This window comes from Macrobrachium nipponense, chromosome 1 (genome assembly GCF_015104395.2).
Source record: "Macrobrachium nipponense isolate FS-2020 chromosome 1, ASM1510439v2, whole genome shotgun sequence".
Taxonomy (NCBI): domain Eukaryota; kingdom Metazoa; phylum Arthropoda; class Malacostraca; order Decapoda; family Palaemonidae; genus Macrobrachium; species Macrobrachium nipponense.
Window position 1 is genome coordinate 151632149 of NC_087200.1, and position 15238 is coordinate 151647386.

At 40.9% G+C, this 15238-nt stretch overlaps 1 protein-coding gene across 1 annotated transcript in view; it reads right to left on the reverse strand.

Annotated features, from left to right (window-relative positions):
- The window catches only part of LOC135219761 (two pore channel protein 1-like), a gene marked incomplete in the record, with an annotated part of 767111 nt that overhangs the window by 436342 nt on the left and 315531 nt on the right, over positions 1-15238 (reverse strand). The window contains 2 exon segments of the mRNA XM_064256806.1: positions 4387-4567; positions 6234-6333. Of these exon segments, the coding sequence (XP_064112876.1) occupies positions 4387-4567; positions 6234-6333 (281 nt within the window).

Sequence of the window (15238 nt, forward strand, 5' to 3'; positions counted from 1 at the left end):
CGGGGAGAGAGAGGGATCCAACAACTCTGAAGGTTGTTGTCAAGGGGCTGGAGCCGCAGACTCATGTCTGACTCTGAGTGATCATCTAAATGTGATGACTGACATTGTCTTGCTGGACGATAGGGCTTGAACCCAGGTTTAGAATGAGGGAGCTCTGGTGCCAAATACTGTCCATGAGTGAGAGGGTGCTGGAGAGCAAGTGGGCACTCAGGCGCAAGCTAGTGCTCGGGTGCAAGCAGGCGCTTAGGCGCAAGTGGGCACAAGCAGCCACACGGGCACAATCGAGCACTCAGGAGCATAAGAATGCTTAAGTGCAAACGAGCGCTCATCACCTTAAACTACAGGTGTTACCACATGTTTGCATTTCACAATCACTTGAGGTTTGTCTGAACATTCATTGGAAAAACTCTCTGGGCTTTCCCAAAAAACTACATGAGGGAACAGCTTCTCTCACTCTTTTACAAGGCACCTGAGGGGTAAAAGGCACTTCTGCTAACCTTTTCAATGGTCTTGACTTACCACTGTTGCGCCATTGGCGTCTGTTCCAGACTCGAATTATCAGAACTAGCCAAAAGAAGATGCGTTTCATGAAATACACCTTTCCACCGACTATCTGTCGACACCTGGGCATTTGCAGCAGGCGCGACTGAGGGGCCAACTCCCCAGGGGCAGACCCCATCGACATTCCATGAGCTTCCGGTATAGTTTCTCCCTGGTGCAGGGGAGTATACTAGGGACCTTTGCCTAGGAGAATCAGTGGGCCGAGAAGCAAGCTCCTCCACTGTCACTTCATGATCACACAACACTTTTATTTTCCATAAAAGCTTTTACAGAAGCTCCAACTTGAGCTAGTGTGTACTAACATGTCAAATTATTTCTCAAGAATGGCAATGGCATTGAGTTCAGGAGTATGGGAGCTGGTTCCAGGGATAAAGCAGAGAGAAAAACAATAGGTACTAATTCAGTGGGACATTTAGCCGATTCCTGACTAGCTAAATTCTTGTCCCTAGCAGTTGCTTTTCTCTTTCTGCCTTTCTCTAGTTTATTTAAATGAGAGTTAAAGTTTTCAATCCTTACTTCCCCAATCCCTACACTCACCACAAGTCATAACTAGCTAAACACACTTGCCCCTTCAAGATGTACATTTAGTGTGCGAATCATACTTCGCTGGAGTCAGTCTAGTGTTGCAGCACAGGTATTCAGGCTGCAATATTAGACTGTAGAGTGGGGCCCCCATATTCGCATTCTCTGGATTTGCGGATTTCTCTCTGGACCATATCTACCCATTATTCGCAGTAAATTCGCCTATTCGCGGTATTTATTTATGAGAAATATCCAGAAATTCCTGTTTTTTTTATCAATTTTATCATAAATGCACTCTTTGTGATAAAACTATTAAAAAAATACTATCAACATTTTTATTGGGTGTTTCTTGAGTTTCACCTACCAAAATAGGCTGTTTTCAGCATTTTTATAGGGTTTCCAACTATTCGCAGATTCTAAACATTCACAAGGGGGACTAGTACGCATCCACTGTGAATATGGAGGGCCCACTGTTTACCTAATTGCCGAAAGGCTACCGAAAACAAACTACCTCACCAATTTATGATAAAATCCCACAAAATAAATGAAGATAATTTCAAAACCATTGCCGCTGCCCACGGCCGTCGCAGAGAGCCAGCATAAACAAATTGGTTCTCTCTGGCTAGTTGTTCCTCTCCTTCCCAAAAGTGGGGCGGTGCCATTTACCTACACTTTTAAAACAAAAGAATCGCTGCCACAAATTTCTGACTTTTTAGCTGCTGGTACTTTTATACTTTTAAACTTTTAGCTAGGTAATTACTTGGTAAGTTACATATACAATTTTGGTATTTACAGTATACAGTACTTGTATTTTTTTCATGTTCAAAGACTGCCTAGAAAGTTGTAAGCCACTACCAATTAAGACCCCTTCAACTTTCTCTTGATGGCAACTCTATCTCCCTGTAAAGTAAGTCTTATATGGTATTCTTGGTTTTAAACATTATGTGCATGACTTTGCAGTCCTAGTATAATACTAAAGCATTATGACAAAGTGACAAAACTTTCCCTTCAGAGATCAAATTGGTGATAGGTGTGCAGTGAAAAACTGTATGACAGTTTTTGTAAACTGTGACCCAAAGGCCACAGTTTAGATTTTTCAGTAGTAGTACATATACATTTTTGTGCATTTTGCTGGTTACCTACAATGTACACTAGGCCATTTCATAATTCATTATTTTAACTTTTGGAGCTTTGGAGTAAATTGTCATAAAATAAGAGATTTTCATGCTGTATTTTGAACATTTTTGAAATACAGTAGTCCCTCCTTACCTGCAACAGGTACCTTCCACATCCTACCAAGGAAAGTGGAAATCCTAGATGATGGCAAAACATTAGTAAACCATATAATACTGTGCATGCTAAAGCCTAACAGACAAATACACAATTGATAATGAGCATTTTGCAATAATACAATAATATACAGTATGTTTTCTATCTCTCTCTTTAATAAAAGGTTGTCTGATGTTTTAGCCAATTTAACTTTAGAGTGATGAAAAGTAACAATCAAAATAGCTTTTCTTATGAAGACAAAAAAAATGGAAAACCTATAGTATACTGGTACACATTTAAGATTCAAAATATTACATCAGCTGTGGAAATGACCAATGTAATAGGTATGTGAAAATACAGAAAACAAGTCACATATTGAATGGTGTTCAGCAAGGTATGAACTGACAATTTTCACCATGTTACAGGCTGATTGAATTTACCAATTTTTCCTGGCCATGATAAATACACAAAAAATGAATCTGAATCTTGGACCTAGGGATAAGGGGATCTACTGTATTTTCAGAATACGTATTCTGAATATACTCCAGCAATTACTGAAACATCCATGAGCAGGGTCTCAACAACCAGCATGCTTCTGCCTGTCTGGCACTCAGCCAGTTTGCCACATCATATTGTTTGGGAAGATTGCAATACTTGTGTAACAAGGGTGATAGGCAGAATGAGACATGTATGTTACATTTTCTTCTCAATTCAAAAAAAGTAGAAATGTGGTGGTGCCTGTTCTGGCAGAGATTTCCTGTGAATCTTCTCGTCCACCCCTCACTCACGCTATTTCTCACAAACTCCATGCACACTGGTAACCAAGTATGTATAGTTTTTCAAATTTAGACAACATCTATTTAAGGGGTGGGCTGACTGTTGAATTTTGAGGAATTATCAACTTTTAGTTATTAAATATTTCAGTGTTTTATGTCTAAATAAATATATCCTGAAGCGATAATGCTTAAAAAAGTTTTTTAGATTGGTTTATTGACAAGTTTGTTCATCACTTGTATAACAATGTGAACCACAAATTGTAAAATAAAAAAATTTTCAAAAAGCATTTGTATTAATAATTCAGGATAGGATCAAGTATGCTATATACGTACACTGTTTTGGACTATTTAATGTGTAGATAACATATCTTAAAAACATTATTGCTAAAGAAAAATAAAGTTTAGATTAGTTCATGGTCAATTCTGTTCATTATTGTGAAGAACAAATTGTAATAAAAAAAACCTAAAAAATGTCTAGGAATGATCCTGTTTTATGGTCTTTTTTTGTCACAAAGACAGAATGTGTAACACTCTTAAAATTGCCAGTGACCTAAGATTTCCTCAGGTTTAAGAAGTGTCAGCACATTCCACCTAAAACGTCATGCTTTAACTCACTGAAGATTTAGTGTCTATGGGAGCAAAGGTGACGTCATATACCAGAGCTCTTTGAACGAAAAGTGATTACCTCTTACTACTACCTATACAGAAAATGCCACACGTCCAGACTTTATCAATATTCTTTTAACTCTGTACAACAAAGCTTATCATTAGGTTATAAGCAGACCTTCATATTTCACACAATTATGCATTATTAATTGCACTTGCACTCTCCCTCTTACACACGTTAGTGTTGGTTTTAACAAACCTAGACAGTATTAAGGGCAGTGGACGAAATTACTGTAAAATTTTAGACTTCCTTTGTTTCATTATGAAAATATTAAACAAAAAGTACATTAGTACTATTTTTAAACTATCATCATTTACTTAGTCAAGTTTTATTTGTAAATACATGGGCTTATTTACTGTGGTAAAGTGGATGTTGATTAGAATTTACAGTAGATTTGTTTGTCTGGGGAGAGAGGTGCACCAGGGATATGGCATGAATGCCAAGGAAGCAGTAAGCCAAATAAAGGTTGGAAACCACTGAATTTTAAGATGATCAAGTCTAAAAGCAACAAAAGTGAAGCTTAATGCTGCTTAGACAATATTTTAAAATATAATTTATATAAGCATTCTACAGCCAAAGAAAAGAACTTACTTAAATGAGGTCTAAAATATTTCATAAGACCAATAAAATGACGGAAGGGAATGTGCTTGGGTTGTGATCGAGTTACAAGAAGACGAAATGCATGCTGACATGCCCGCCGTTTATGTAACAGGAGCTTCCTAAATTTGCCTTTCTCAATGTCACTAAAAACCACAAAAACAATGGCAAGCATCTGAAAATGAAGAAAAAAACATTGATGAAACAACTATATCAAAATAAGAAATATAATTAGTATTACACAAGCAGAATTAACAGTAGTAACAATAGAGTATATAAAAAAAATGGAGGACTTTACCATCAAACTGAAATGCTTCACCATTCTGTTTCCTGTGGGGGGGGGACAATTAGCTCTCTCCTTTAATCATGGTTCCCATAATTGGTAGCTCATTAGAGAGAGAGAGAGAGACGAGAGAGAGAGAGAGATGAGACGACCAAGTCGAGAGAGAGAGAGAGAGAGAGAGAGAGAGGGAAAGCTGAAATGGTTGAACAGCAAGATAAGGAGATCCGAAAAATATAGGCAATTATGTAAAAGATCTACAGATGGAACTGGGGGAAATCCTGACAGGTGCACTAGGAAGTAACAGTTAGAGGTGTTGGACAGCAAAACTGAAGGAAGCCAGAATTGAGGTGAAGGCTACGAATTAAGTGCAGCTAGTGTCCAAAGGAATGCCCTTTAGCAATGCCGTAAGTACGTAACTAGGTAAATAAAATTTAGAAAATATAATTGCCAAGGAAAGTTATGCACAAAATGGATATCCAATAACTTTTCATTTAATTTATTAACATAAGAGGTGAGGGCTCATTTATCTCCCAAATTAGTGGGGGTAGCAAGAAGGCATTCTATGTCATGTTCATTATATTTTACAAAACCAAGAGTGCTGCTGCATGAAGGCCCAAGGGAAGAAGGTAGGAAGCTGCAAAGAGAATTACTCAACATAACTTGGCGAACAATGGCCACAGCAAGATAATATTGTAGAATATGGTAGATTTTAAGGGCCCGATGGCATCACAGCAAGGTGACTCCACACCAAGTCAAGCTGTTACATTACTGATGTTACATTCTGCATCAAGCCCACACTGGAAGAGGAAAACCAGAAATGAGCAATCTAGAAAGGTCAAGGAAGCTTGAGAGAATGAAAACTTTTCCAAGGAGAGAGATAACGAATAAGAGAATTTGTTGCGCAACATACAATGAAGACCCCAAGTACTTGTACAGGGAATATAAAAATAGCTATCTACCTTGGGATGAAGCCAATAGTATATAAATCCAGGTGATTTGCTGGTGATTGTTAGCATCACAAAATATCAAGTATTAACACCAGTACTTCACAAATAACAGTCCTTTATCATATTGACATTTTTTGTACTTGTCCTATTTGTTTTTACAAAGCCAAAGTGTAACAAAACTTCCTTTACTATATGCAACCATCTGTAGCATGCACTTCTATATCTCTCCTGTTTCATATCTATATTACAAAATCTTACTCAATGTCAAGCACATCATAGTTTTGTCCCTTTTTACTTATCTATTTCAAGTATATACCCATTCCTGTAGTACATCATTTAACCTGTATATATAAACATATTCAACCACACTAAACACAAGGGGCTATGAACTAGAGAAAAGGGTATGGTGAAATTCTGTGTAGGATCCAAAAATTACATCCCATTTTTGTATAAAGCTATGAGATATGGCACTTAATTCGTGGACAATACTGATGGACATACATCATAGAAATCTATAAAGTATGAATGAAACACTAAAAAAAAATTCTTGGGTTACAAAGAATGAAAAATACATACTATTACAAACTATAAAACACATATTTACCACATACCAAATTCATGAGGAAATACAAATTGATGGCTAAAAAAGCTATGAAGAAGGCTGCACTCCAACGGCTTTTGGCATATGCTGGCATCATCACATCTGGGAAACTGTTGTGATATATGACTTTATTAATGCTATAATGATGCCTAAAGTATAGCATTCAGTTTACATGCAAAATATATACACATATCTTGACAAAGTAGCCACTGGCACCTCAAGGAATCTATCATCATCATTAAAAATTTTTGTAAGCTTTACCCTTTACAGGGTTAGACATATAATGAGGTACCTTCCCTTCTAAGTATCATGTGTGCCCTTATGTAATGTCTAATTTTCGTCTGATTCAGGTAATCCATGCCCTGTATTCGTGATTTTCTTGGGCTTTCAACTGGTCTTGCCCTACTACACTTCCAGACCTTTTCTTTAATTGAATACTCTTCACCCATTCTTACCATCACATGGCAACACTCTACCTTTAAAATATCATTATTTCCATGCTCAGAACACTTATCTCTTGGTTACTGCTTCAATCAGAACAGCTTTCCTATGTACTCCACCCTTTAGTCTGTATAAGTTTGTGATGATACCTCTTCAAATTCTTGTTTCTTTCACCTCAAACCTGTCAATCATATAGGACATCTAGTGAAATCCGAATTTCAGTGCACATACCTATGTCTTAAAGACACATGCAGCAGAAGAACTGTTCATACACACAAGTCTTTGACCCATCAATAGGTAATAACTGTCCTCATTACTCAGATAACTGTGGTGTTAGTGACACCCTTATTTGTAAGCTAGTAGTATATACTATATGTATGTCACCTGCAAAATATATGCAGATAACACTTTGTACAGTTCTATATCTTTGTCTTACCCCAACATTTTCTTCAGCAGTTTGAAAAAGTCTACCTAATTTATACTATTCTGATCATCCTTTCCACTTTCATGTTACCATTATGTACATTATCATTTGCTTTTCCTCCTGAAAAGAGTATCAGTAATGACCATTACCTTTAGGTTATGCCTAGCTGGCTTCCTGCAATTATCTTAGTTAATTGTTTGCATTATGCAAATTGGGAAAGGAAAAGAAAGGAATATAAAATTTAGGTCAAAGGTCAAGCACAGGGACCTATGAGGTCATTTAACACAAGGGGGAATTCAGAAAAAGGTTTTAAAGGTAACATGTGGAAAACCTCTCAGTTGCACTAGGAAACAATTGTTATGGGGAGGGGGGGGGGGGGGGGGGGGGTGAAAATTAAGACTGAAGAAAAAGACTGAAGAAGTACAGTAAAGGAACAAAAGGAGTTGCAGCTAGGGGCCAAAAGGACACTGCAAAGACACTTACGAAATACCTACAACGCACTGATGCACCTTTTTTTTAGTAGTTTCTTGTATAATTCAATGTCTCCACTAATTTCACTAGTTTCTGACAAATTTTAATATAACATTACTTTTTTATCAGGAAACATCAAATGAGTAGATGGTAGTTAAGGCTAGTGATTTAATATTATTATCACTTGATTTTAGTGTGAAAATTACTACACTGTTGGCATTTTACTTTGCTTCCCCCCCAAAGATATTTTGTAAAAAGTGGAATTTCTTAACTGATTGTTGCTTGATATTAATTATACTGTCGTGTTGCCAACTGATATTTAAAATCTTGCTTTTTAGCATAAGTGTATTTTTTATTTTTAATAATACAGTACAGTAAACCGAACATATTTGCGTTCTCGAGGTTCATGGAATAAACTATTTGTGGATTTTTCTGTGGAACATATCTAAAAATTATTCGCAAGAAGGCCTGCTCATTCAGGGGTTTTTCTGTGGTACGTATCAGTTAAAATACTTGCAGACCCCAACTATTCACAGATGCAAATGTTTTCGTAAAGCAATATTCTGTATTTACATATTTACTGAATACTAATATGTGACATTAAATATTTATAATAATATCAAACCATAAGGGTATTCACTGGTGATGAATGTTGAGTACAGATGATATTAGTTGTGCAGTCTGATGAATGACAATGAACATAAACTGCATAGCAAAGTAGAGGAGTTACATCTCTCTGAAGGTACCTCTTCACCTTCTTCAAGGAGGAGTTTCGTCACTGATTTCGAGAAGCATCACTTCTTCTTGAAGGTTAAGTGAACATGTTAACATGCCTGACCATTGTCTGTATCTGCCTTACTTCCCTGATCAATTTGTAAAGACAACAAAGTTATTCAAAATCCTGGTCAGTTGGTGGGACGGTAAAGTTGGTGGCGAGTACTTCTCGAAAAATGACCTCCCGAATATTTTACCCTGTTCATACTCGTTCTCCATGCAGATGACTGCAATTTCAGTCACACAATAATGGGGCTGCTACTTCTCCATAAACTTTTGCCCTCTCTAACACATCAATCCTGTCTACTTTCTCCTTATATGTCATTAACTGTAAGGACACCTGACACTTAGGCTCTTAGCCAGAAGTCTGAGAAGAGCAGAGTGTTTAGGGGATATTTTAGTAGGCTATTTCAACAATATTCTTATTCCACAGTAGTATATATCACACACACAAAACACACACACACACAGAACACTGAATTATATTAGGTCAACTGGGCACAAATTGTGTACATATCTGCACACACTGTACATTTTATGAAAATGTTTTTATTTTCAAGATGATTCTTAATTGATTGACTGATTCCGAGTTATCTGGCGTCACAACTACCAGGGTCACCGACGCCACGAGGGATGATTCTTAAGGGATTTTGACGTAAGGAAAAAATCTATTTCTGGGCGATTGGTTCGTGTCGACAGCGATATCCTTTAATAACCATTATTTCTAAGGTAAATGTACTAACACATACCAGCAGAATAAATAAAAATAAAGAAAAGGTCAGTACAAGTGACTCGCTCACCCTCCAAGAGGGTGTCGGTATGAACAAACTATGGCGAGTGAGACCACTACCACGAACCGCTTGCCAATAGAAATCTCCACTACAAAATCCCCACTAGAGGGGAGCCGACCCACAGAGTGGGCAGCAACTACTACTACTCCATCCCATGCTGCCGACTGCTGCGCCTCTGGTGGCCATCCTGAAGTTAGCAGACAATCTTGAGCGATGGGACGGGCAGGGCGGGATTTCGCTGGCGACACGAACCAATCGCCCAGAAATAGATTTTTCCTTACGTCAAAATCCCTTTTCTGGGCTCAGTTCGTGTCGCTGCGCGAAATCGTACCAGAGAAATAGCACAAGATTGTAAAGAATAAAATAAAATAGACAAAAAAGGGTCTCAAATAAAAGATAACATAAAATAAAGAAATATAATTGCTAATAGATATACATATACACAATGATACAAAATAGAAATATTACTTAAAATTAACTTAATGCTAATAATATTTCTTAAATTTAACTTAAATTTAACATATATACAGGGCTTACATGGAATATATGTTGAAATCAGTATCTGTGTATAGTTATTATGTACAAAGAAATCAAAGCAATTATAACAATAAACTGAATAGAACAAACTTCAATAATAATATAAAAAGGGAATGTATATGACTTAGTATACAAAACCCGTAACCATTGTAAACACGATGTGTCACCTAGCATAAAAATAAGGGGATCACATCAAAGAGATCATTATATACAATCAATTGTGAGTGACCCTAGCAAAAAAATAAGGGGCACCCACTATACCATCATAAGAGCAGCTAAGACTCAAGGTAAACGTAGATGAACATGGCAGGTATAGACGAACTGTTGGGTGAGATAGGTAGAAAGGAGGACTGGATCTTCTACTAAAGATTAAGCAGAGTCGGGGGAAACTATGTTACCCGCCGCAACTGCTGAAAATTTCAGAGCTTCCAAGGACTTTAAGTAATGACGCTTAAATACTGTCGGCGATTTCCATCCAGTATATTTTTTCAAATCATCGAAATTCATATGTTGGAAATAGTTAATTGAGGTGGCTACTGCCCTGACATCGTGTGCTTTAGGGAAGGAGTCAGGATTGGCTTGCTTAATAAAGTACAGGATCTGCTGCCTGATGCCTTTAATAGATAAAGTACCACCTTTTTCTCTCTTAAAGAGAGGACCCGATGAGGATGAGGAGGTCCTAGACAGAAAGGCTCGTAAGGTCGATACTGGGCAAAGAGAAATATCTTGTGGAAGGGGTACAACCTTCCATGGTTCCCACCTCATCAAAGGATCTTCATTCTTTGCTATAAAAACTACGTTCGGGGAAAGTAGAACTTCCCCTGTGGGAAGAAATTCAACATGATCCGGATCCCTGGATAATGCCAAACAGTTCTGAAATTCTAGCTCCTGAAGCCAAGCTTAATAAAAATTAGAGTTTTTCTTAAGAGCATTATAAATGAACATGTGTTATTATCTGTTTTCTGAAGCCAGCTTTAGAACATCATTTAAGAACCATGATACTGAGTAGGCCTTACAGAAGGTCTAAGTCTAGCACAAGCCTTGGGAATAGACGAGAAGTAAGAGTCTGTCAAGTCTATGTTGAAACCAAATTGAAAAATCTTTTTCAAGGCTGACTTGTTTGTCGTAATAGTGCTAGCTGCTAAGCCTTTTTCAAATAAAGATCTGAAAAAGTATATAGCTGAATGATTGTCATGATTCTAATATCTGATTCTCTCAGGAAGGTTGCTAACTTTTTGACTGCAGCATCATACTGTCTCAAAGTTGAATCTCTTTTATCAGATTCCAAGAAGAGAATATTTTGAGGATCAATATTCGCATCTCTTTTAGCTGCAAACTTCATGAAATCCATAAAGTTAGGGTTTTGAGAATTCCTGAGGAAGCGAACACAGTCTTCGTTTGCACTGACTGGGAGAGCCTGGGATTGGGGATTCGAAGAGGACGAAGACCAGTTCCAGAATTAGAGGGTACCAATTGCTCTTCGGCCAGTCTGGGGCTACTAGAGCCACTTGACCCTTGAACGTCCACCTGAGTTTGTTCAGCACCTTCAGGAGAAGATTCACTGGAGGGTAGACATAAATCTTCTCCCAGTTGTTCCAGTCTAGGGCCAGGGCGTCCGTGGCATAGGCCAGAGGGTCCAGGTTGGGGGCCACATAACATGGGAGTTTGTGGTTCGCTTGGGATGCGAATAGATCCACTTGCAGACCTGGAACTCTCTGAAGAATCCACTGGAACGAACTGCTGTCCAGTGACCATTCCGACTCCAGAGGAACTGATCGGGATAGAGCATCTGCTATGACGTTTCTCACTCCAGCTATATGGGTGGAGGAGAGGTGCCAACTAACTTGTCCGCCAGGGAGAAGATGGCTACCATGACATGATTCAGATGTCGTGATTTTGGAGCCTCCCCTGTTTACACAATGGACTACCACTGCGCTGTCTAAGACTAGCTTTATGTGGGAGTTCTTTGGCGGACATAACCTTTTTAGAGTCAAGAACACCGCCATTGCTTCCAGTACGTTTATGTGAAGCTGGCGAACTGGGTGACCAGGTTCCTTGAACCTTCCTTTTGAAACTGAGAATATCCTCCCCACCGCTTAATGAAGCGTCTGTGTGGATGGTGATCCCCGGAGGAGGAAACTGAAGGGGTACTGATATTGACAAGTTCTTGACTTTTGCCCAAGGGCGTAGACGATTCCGTAGAATCTGAGGGACTGAGGATAATTTGTCCCTGGACCTGACATTTGCTCGTGAGCGCCAGATACTGGTTAGGCCTTTCAGTTTGGCTTTCATCAAGATGTTTGTCACTGATGCAAACTGGAGTGAACCCAGAATCCTTTCCTGGGTTCTCCTTGAAGCAAGTTTGTGTCCTAGAAATTGCTTTACTGACTTCGCTATTTCTTTCCTCTTGGCTGATGGAATCGACAGAGTTATGGGAGGATAGATTCCATTGAATGCCCAGCCACTGAAAGTTTGACTCCGGAGTGAGTCTTGATTTGGTCCTGTTTATCTTGAACCCTAGATATTCCAGGAACCGGATTACTTTCAGTGTTGCTTTGTGACATTCCTCGACTGTTGGAGCCCAAATTAGCCAATCGTCGAGATACGCTACTACCATAATCCCTTGCGATCTTAGTTGTTGGACGACCACTTCCGCCAACTTCGTGAACACCCTGGGTGCTACGTTGAGACCGAAGGGAACTACCTTGAAGGAGAATGCCTGATCTCCTATCTTGAAGCCCAGATACGGGCGCAAAGTGTCTTGCAATAGGGATATGATAGTATGCGTCTGTAAGATCGATAGAGGTGGTGACGGCCCACGGGAAGGGAAGTAAGGTCCGCACCTGCGAGATGGTGAGCATCTTGAACTTGTCGCAGCGAATGGCCAAGTTTAAAACGGGACAAGTCTAAGATTACCCTTCTTTTTTGTGAGCCGTTTCTTTGGAACACTGAACAAGCGCCCTTGAAACTTTTAATCTGTTGACTCTCGCTATTGCTCCTTTCTGAAGGAGGTCCTCCGCATACTCCGTCAATTAATTTGGATGGAAGTTGAGGAAAGGTCTGGGTGGGGGCGGATTCGCCACCCAACTCCAACCCAGGCCTTTCGACACAATGCTTTGTGTCCATTTGCTGAATCCCCACCGGTGGCGGAAGAGAAACAGCCCTCCCTCCTACCTGAAAGCTCTCATTGATGTTGGTAGCCTCCGCAGCCTCTGAAGTGTTTTCCTCTATTAAGGGACCTTCCCGATCCTCTCTGACGAAAGGATCGCTTACCTCTGCCTCCCTTACCCGAGCGGTCATATTGCTGAAAGGCCTGGCCTTCGAACACTTGGTGAAGGCTGGGGAGACAGCGTAAGAGGTGGAAGGTTGAGGCTGGGGGGAAATCACATAAATAGGCTGTGATTGGGCCTTGGAGGTAGAGGGTTGGGCTGCCTGCACCAACGGAACAGCTGAAACAGGCTGGGCAAACTGTTGCTGTTTCTTTTGGTTAAGGCTGGAAACGTCTGGGTTTCTTCTGAGCCTTACCCCTCACTGGCCTGATCTTGGCGTCTCTTTGCAGTGAGACCCCAACGATCCTTAAGGCTTTGGTTAAGCCTTGTAGCCTCTGCTGGACCTCCTTACCATGCATCTGGGAAGAGGTCTGCTCCCCAGATGTTTGATGAAAGCAACTTATTCGGTTCATGCCGAATAGTTGCTTCCTGGAGGACATGCTTCCGACAATTTGTTCTGGCTGTGGCGAACTCGAACATGTCAGACTGCACGTTTGAGTCAGTGACTTGGTGATCAGCTTGAACAGTGGCTCGGAACCATAAGAAATGGTAGCCACTCTGTCATGGCCATGGTGTTGAGAGAGCCTGGCCAGCCTAGACCTTGGCCTCAAAACTCTGCCTGAATGAGGCTGTCTGGAAGTCTAGGCAGCTTCTCACCAAACTGCTCCATAGCACAGTCTGGTTTGAGTTTGCCCGCAGAAGAAGTGTTGGGCAGGTCTTCCCACAAATCTCTGGTTGAGGGAAGTAAAGGAGATGTAGGGTCCGCTTCCTTAAGCTGCGGTAACGATCCCCCTGGCCCCCTTTTGGGCCGCTGGGATAGTGACCGTAGCAATCTTCGTAAGGAAAGGAAGCGGAGTTCCCTCTTCCATTGTGAGATCGTGAATGGACTCTTAAAAGGCTGTATTTTTTCGTATTGGAACAATCCATGTCCTCTAAGCACCTGAGCCATTCTCTTTGAGCCTGGTCACGTGAATAGAGGACTGTTTCTTTAGGGACCTTGTCATCTCGCGTCATGGCAGCGGCGGTGAGCCTGGCGTAGCCAATGAACGGCGGTTGGAGTTCCCTTCCTGATCCTCCGGGTAGAACTCGAAGTCCTCAATCCTTCGAGTTCCACACTCCGGGATAGAAATAAGCCCGTCTTGGAAGGGGGCGTATGAAGCCACCCTCCAGGGATTGTTCATAGTGAACGGAGGCAGAGAGTCATGTGGTGGCAGCTGAGCTACACCTGTGCCGAAAGGTGGGGGAGTAGCTAGCGGGAGCTTGGCTTAGTCCGGCGATAATGTTATCCTGGGAGTTGATCCTATCAGACAACGGGAGAACATCTGTTCCATACTGTTCTTGAGAGACCCAACCAGATCCCCCATGTGTTGCAACAGGCCAGCATTGGGATCCAAAGCCGGAACTGCTGCGGAGGTGGTCGGGTAGCTCTGAACAGGAACCAAAGGAAGGGGAAAAGGAGAAACGGTTGACTCCGCTGGAGTGTGATCTCTCCTTGGAGGATCTATTCCTCGAGGATTTGGAGCCGGACCCAGAAGCTCTAGACCTCTCTGCTCCGGGGTTTGGAGCCGGAGACTTGCGAGATGTTGACGCCGACGAAGTCTTTTTAGACGACGACGACGTCTTACTCAGGGTTTTAACTACGTTTGTCCTTGACCTTAGGTCTAACAGAGGCATCAGGAGAAGTATAAAGGAGCTCAGCTCCTGTAAAGCCTTGGAAGGAAGCTGGAGAGTTTGCAGGAGTAGAAGATCCAGTGGCGCCCAAGGAAAAGCCCTTGGGCGTTCCAAAGTACTCACTCGACCAACAGGTCGTCAACACCTACCATCGGTTCAATCCTTTTAAGTCCAGTGTCGCGACTTCGACGAGATGGTCCTGGCCTGGTTCAGTCAATGAAGCGGCGAGCTGCTGCTGAATTGCCGCCATAGTCGGTGGGGCCGCCTCTGCTGGGTCGACGTAGCCCGTTGACTTGCCGCCGGGGAAGATCAGGACCGCCAACCTCTTCTCCAGGATGTAGGGCTGTCCCTTGGCGGCGTTCTTCCCAAAACCGCCGACCCAAGCCCGCAGGGTTGCCAGCGGGAGCCTGGAAGAGAGGGTATTTGTTAGTTTTAAGTTTAAACTTAAAATTAAAACTTAAGTAAAAGGTTAACTTAAAATTATAGAGGATGCGAGATCCCATATAAAACAAGCTTAAGTTTAAGATAAGAGATTAAAATTAAACTTAAGAACTATAACCTTGTAGGGATTGGCTAACGGAGTTGGAAATACTTACCCCGTCTAAGAGCTGGCTCACCAGATCATAGCAAATCGTGC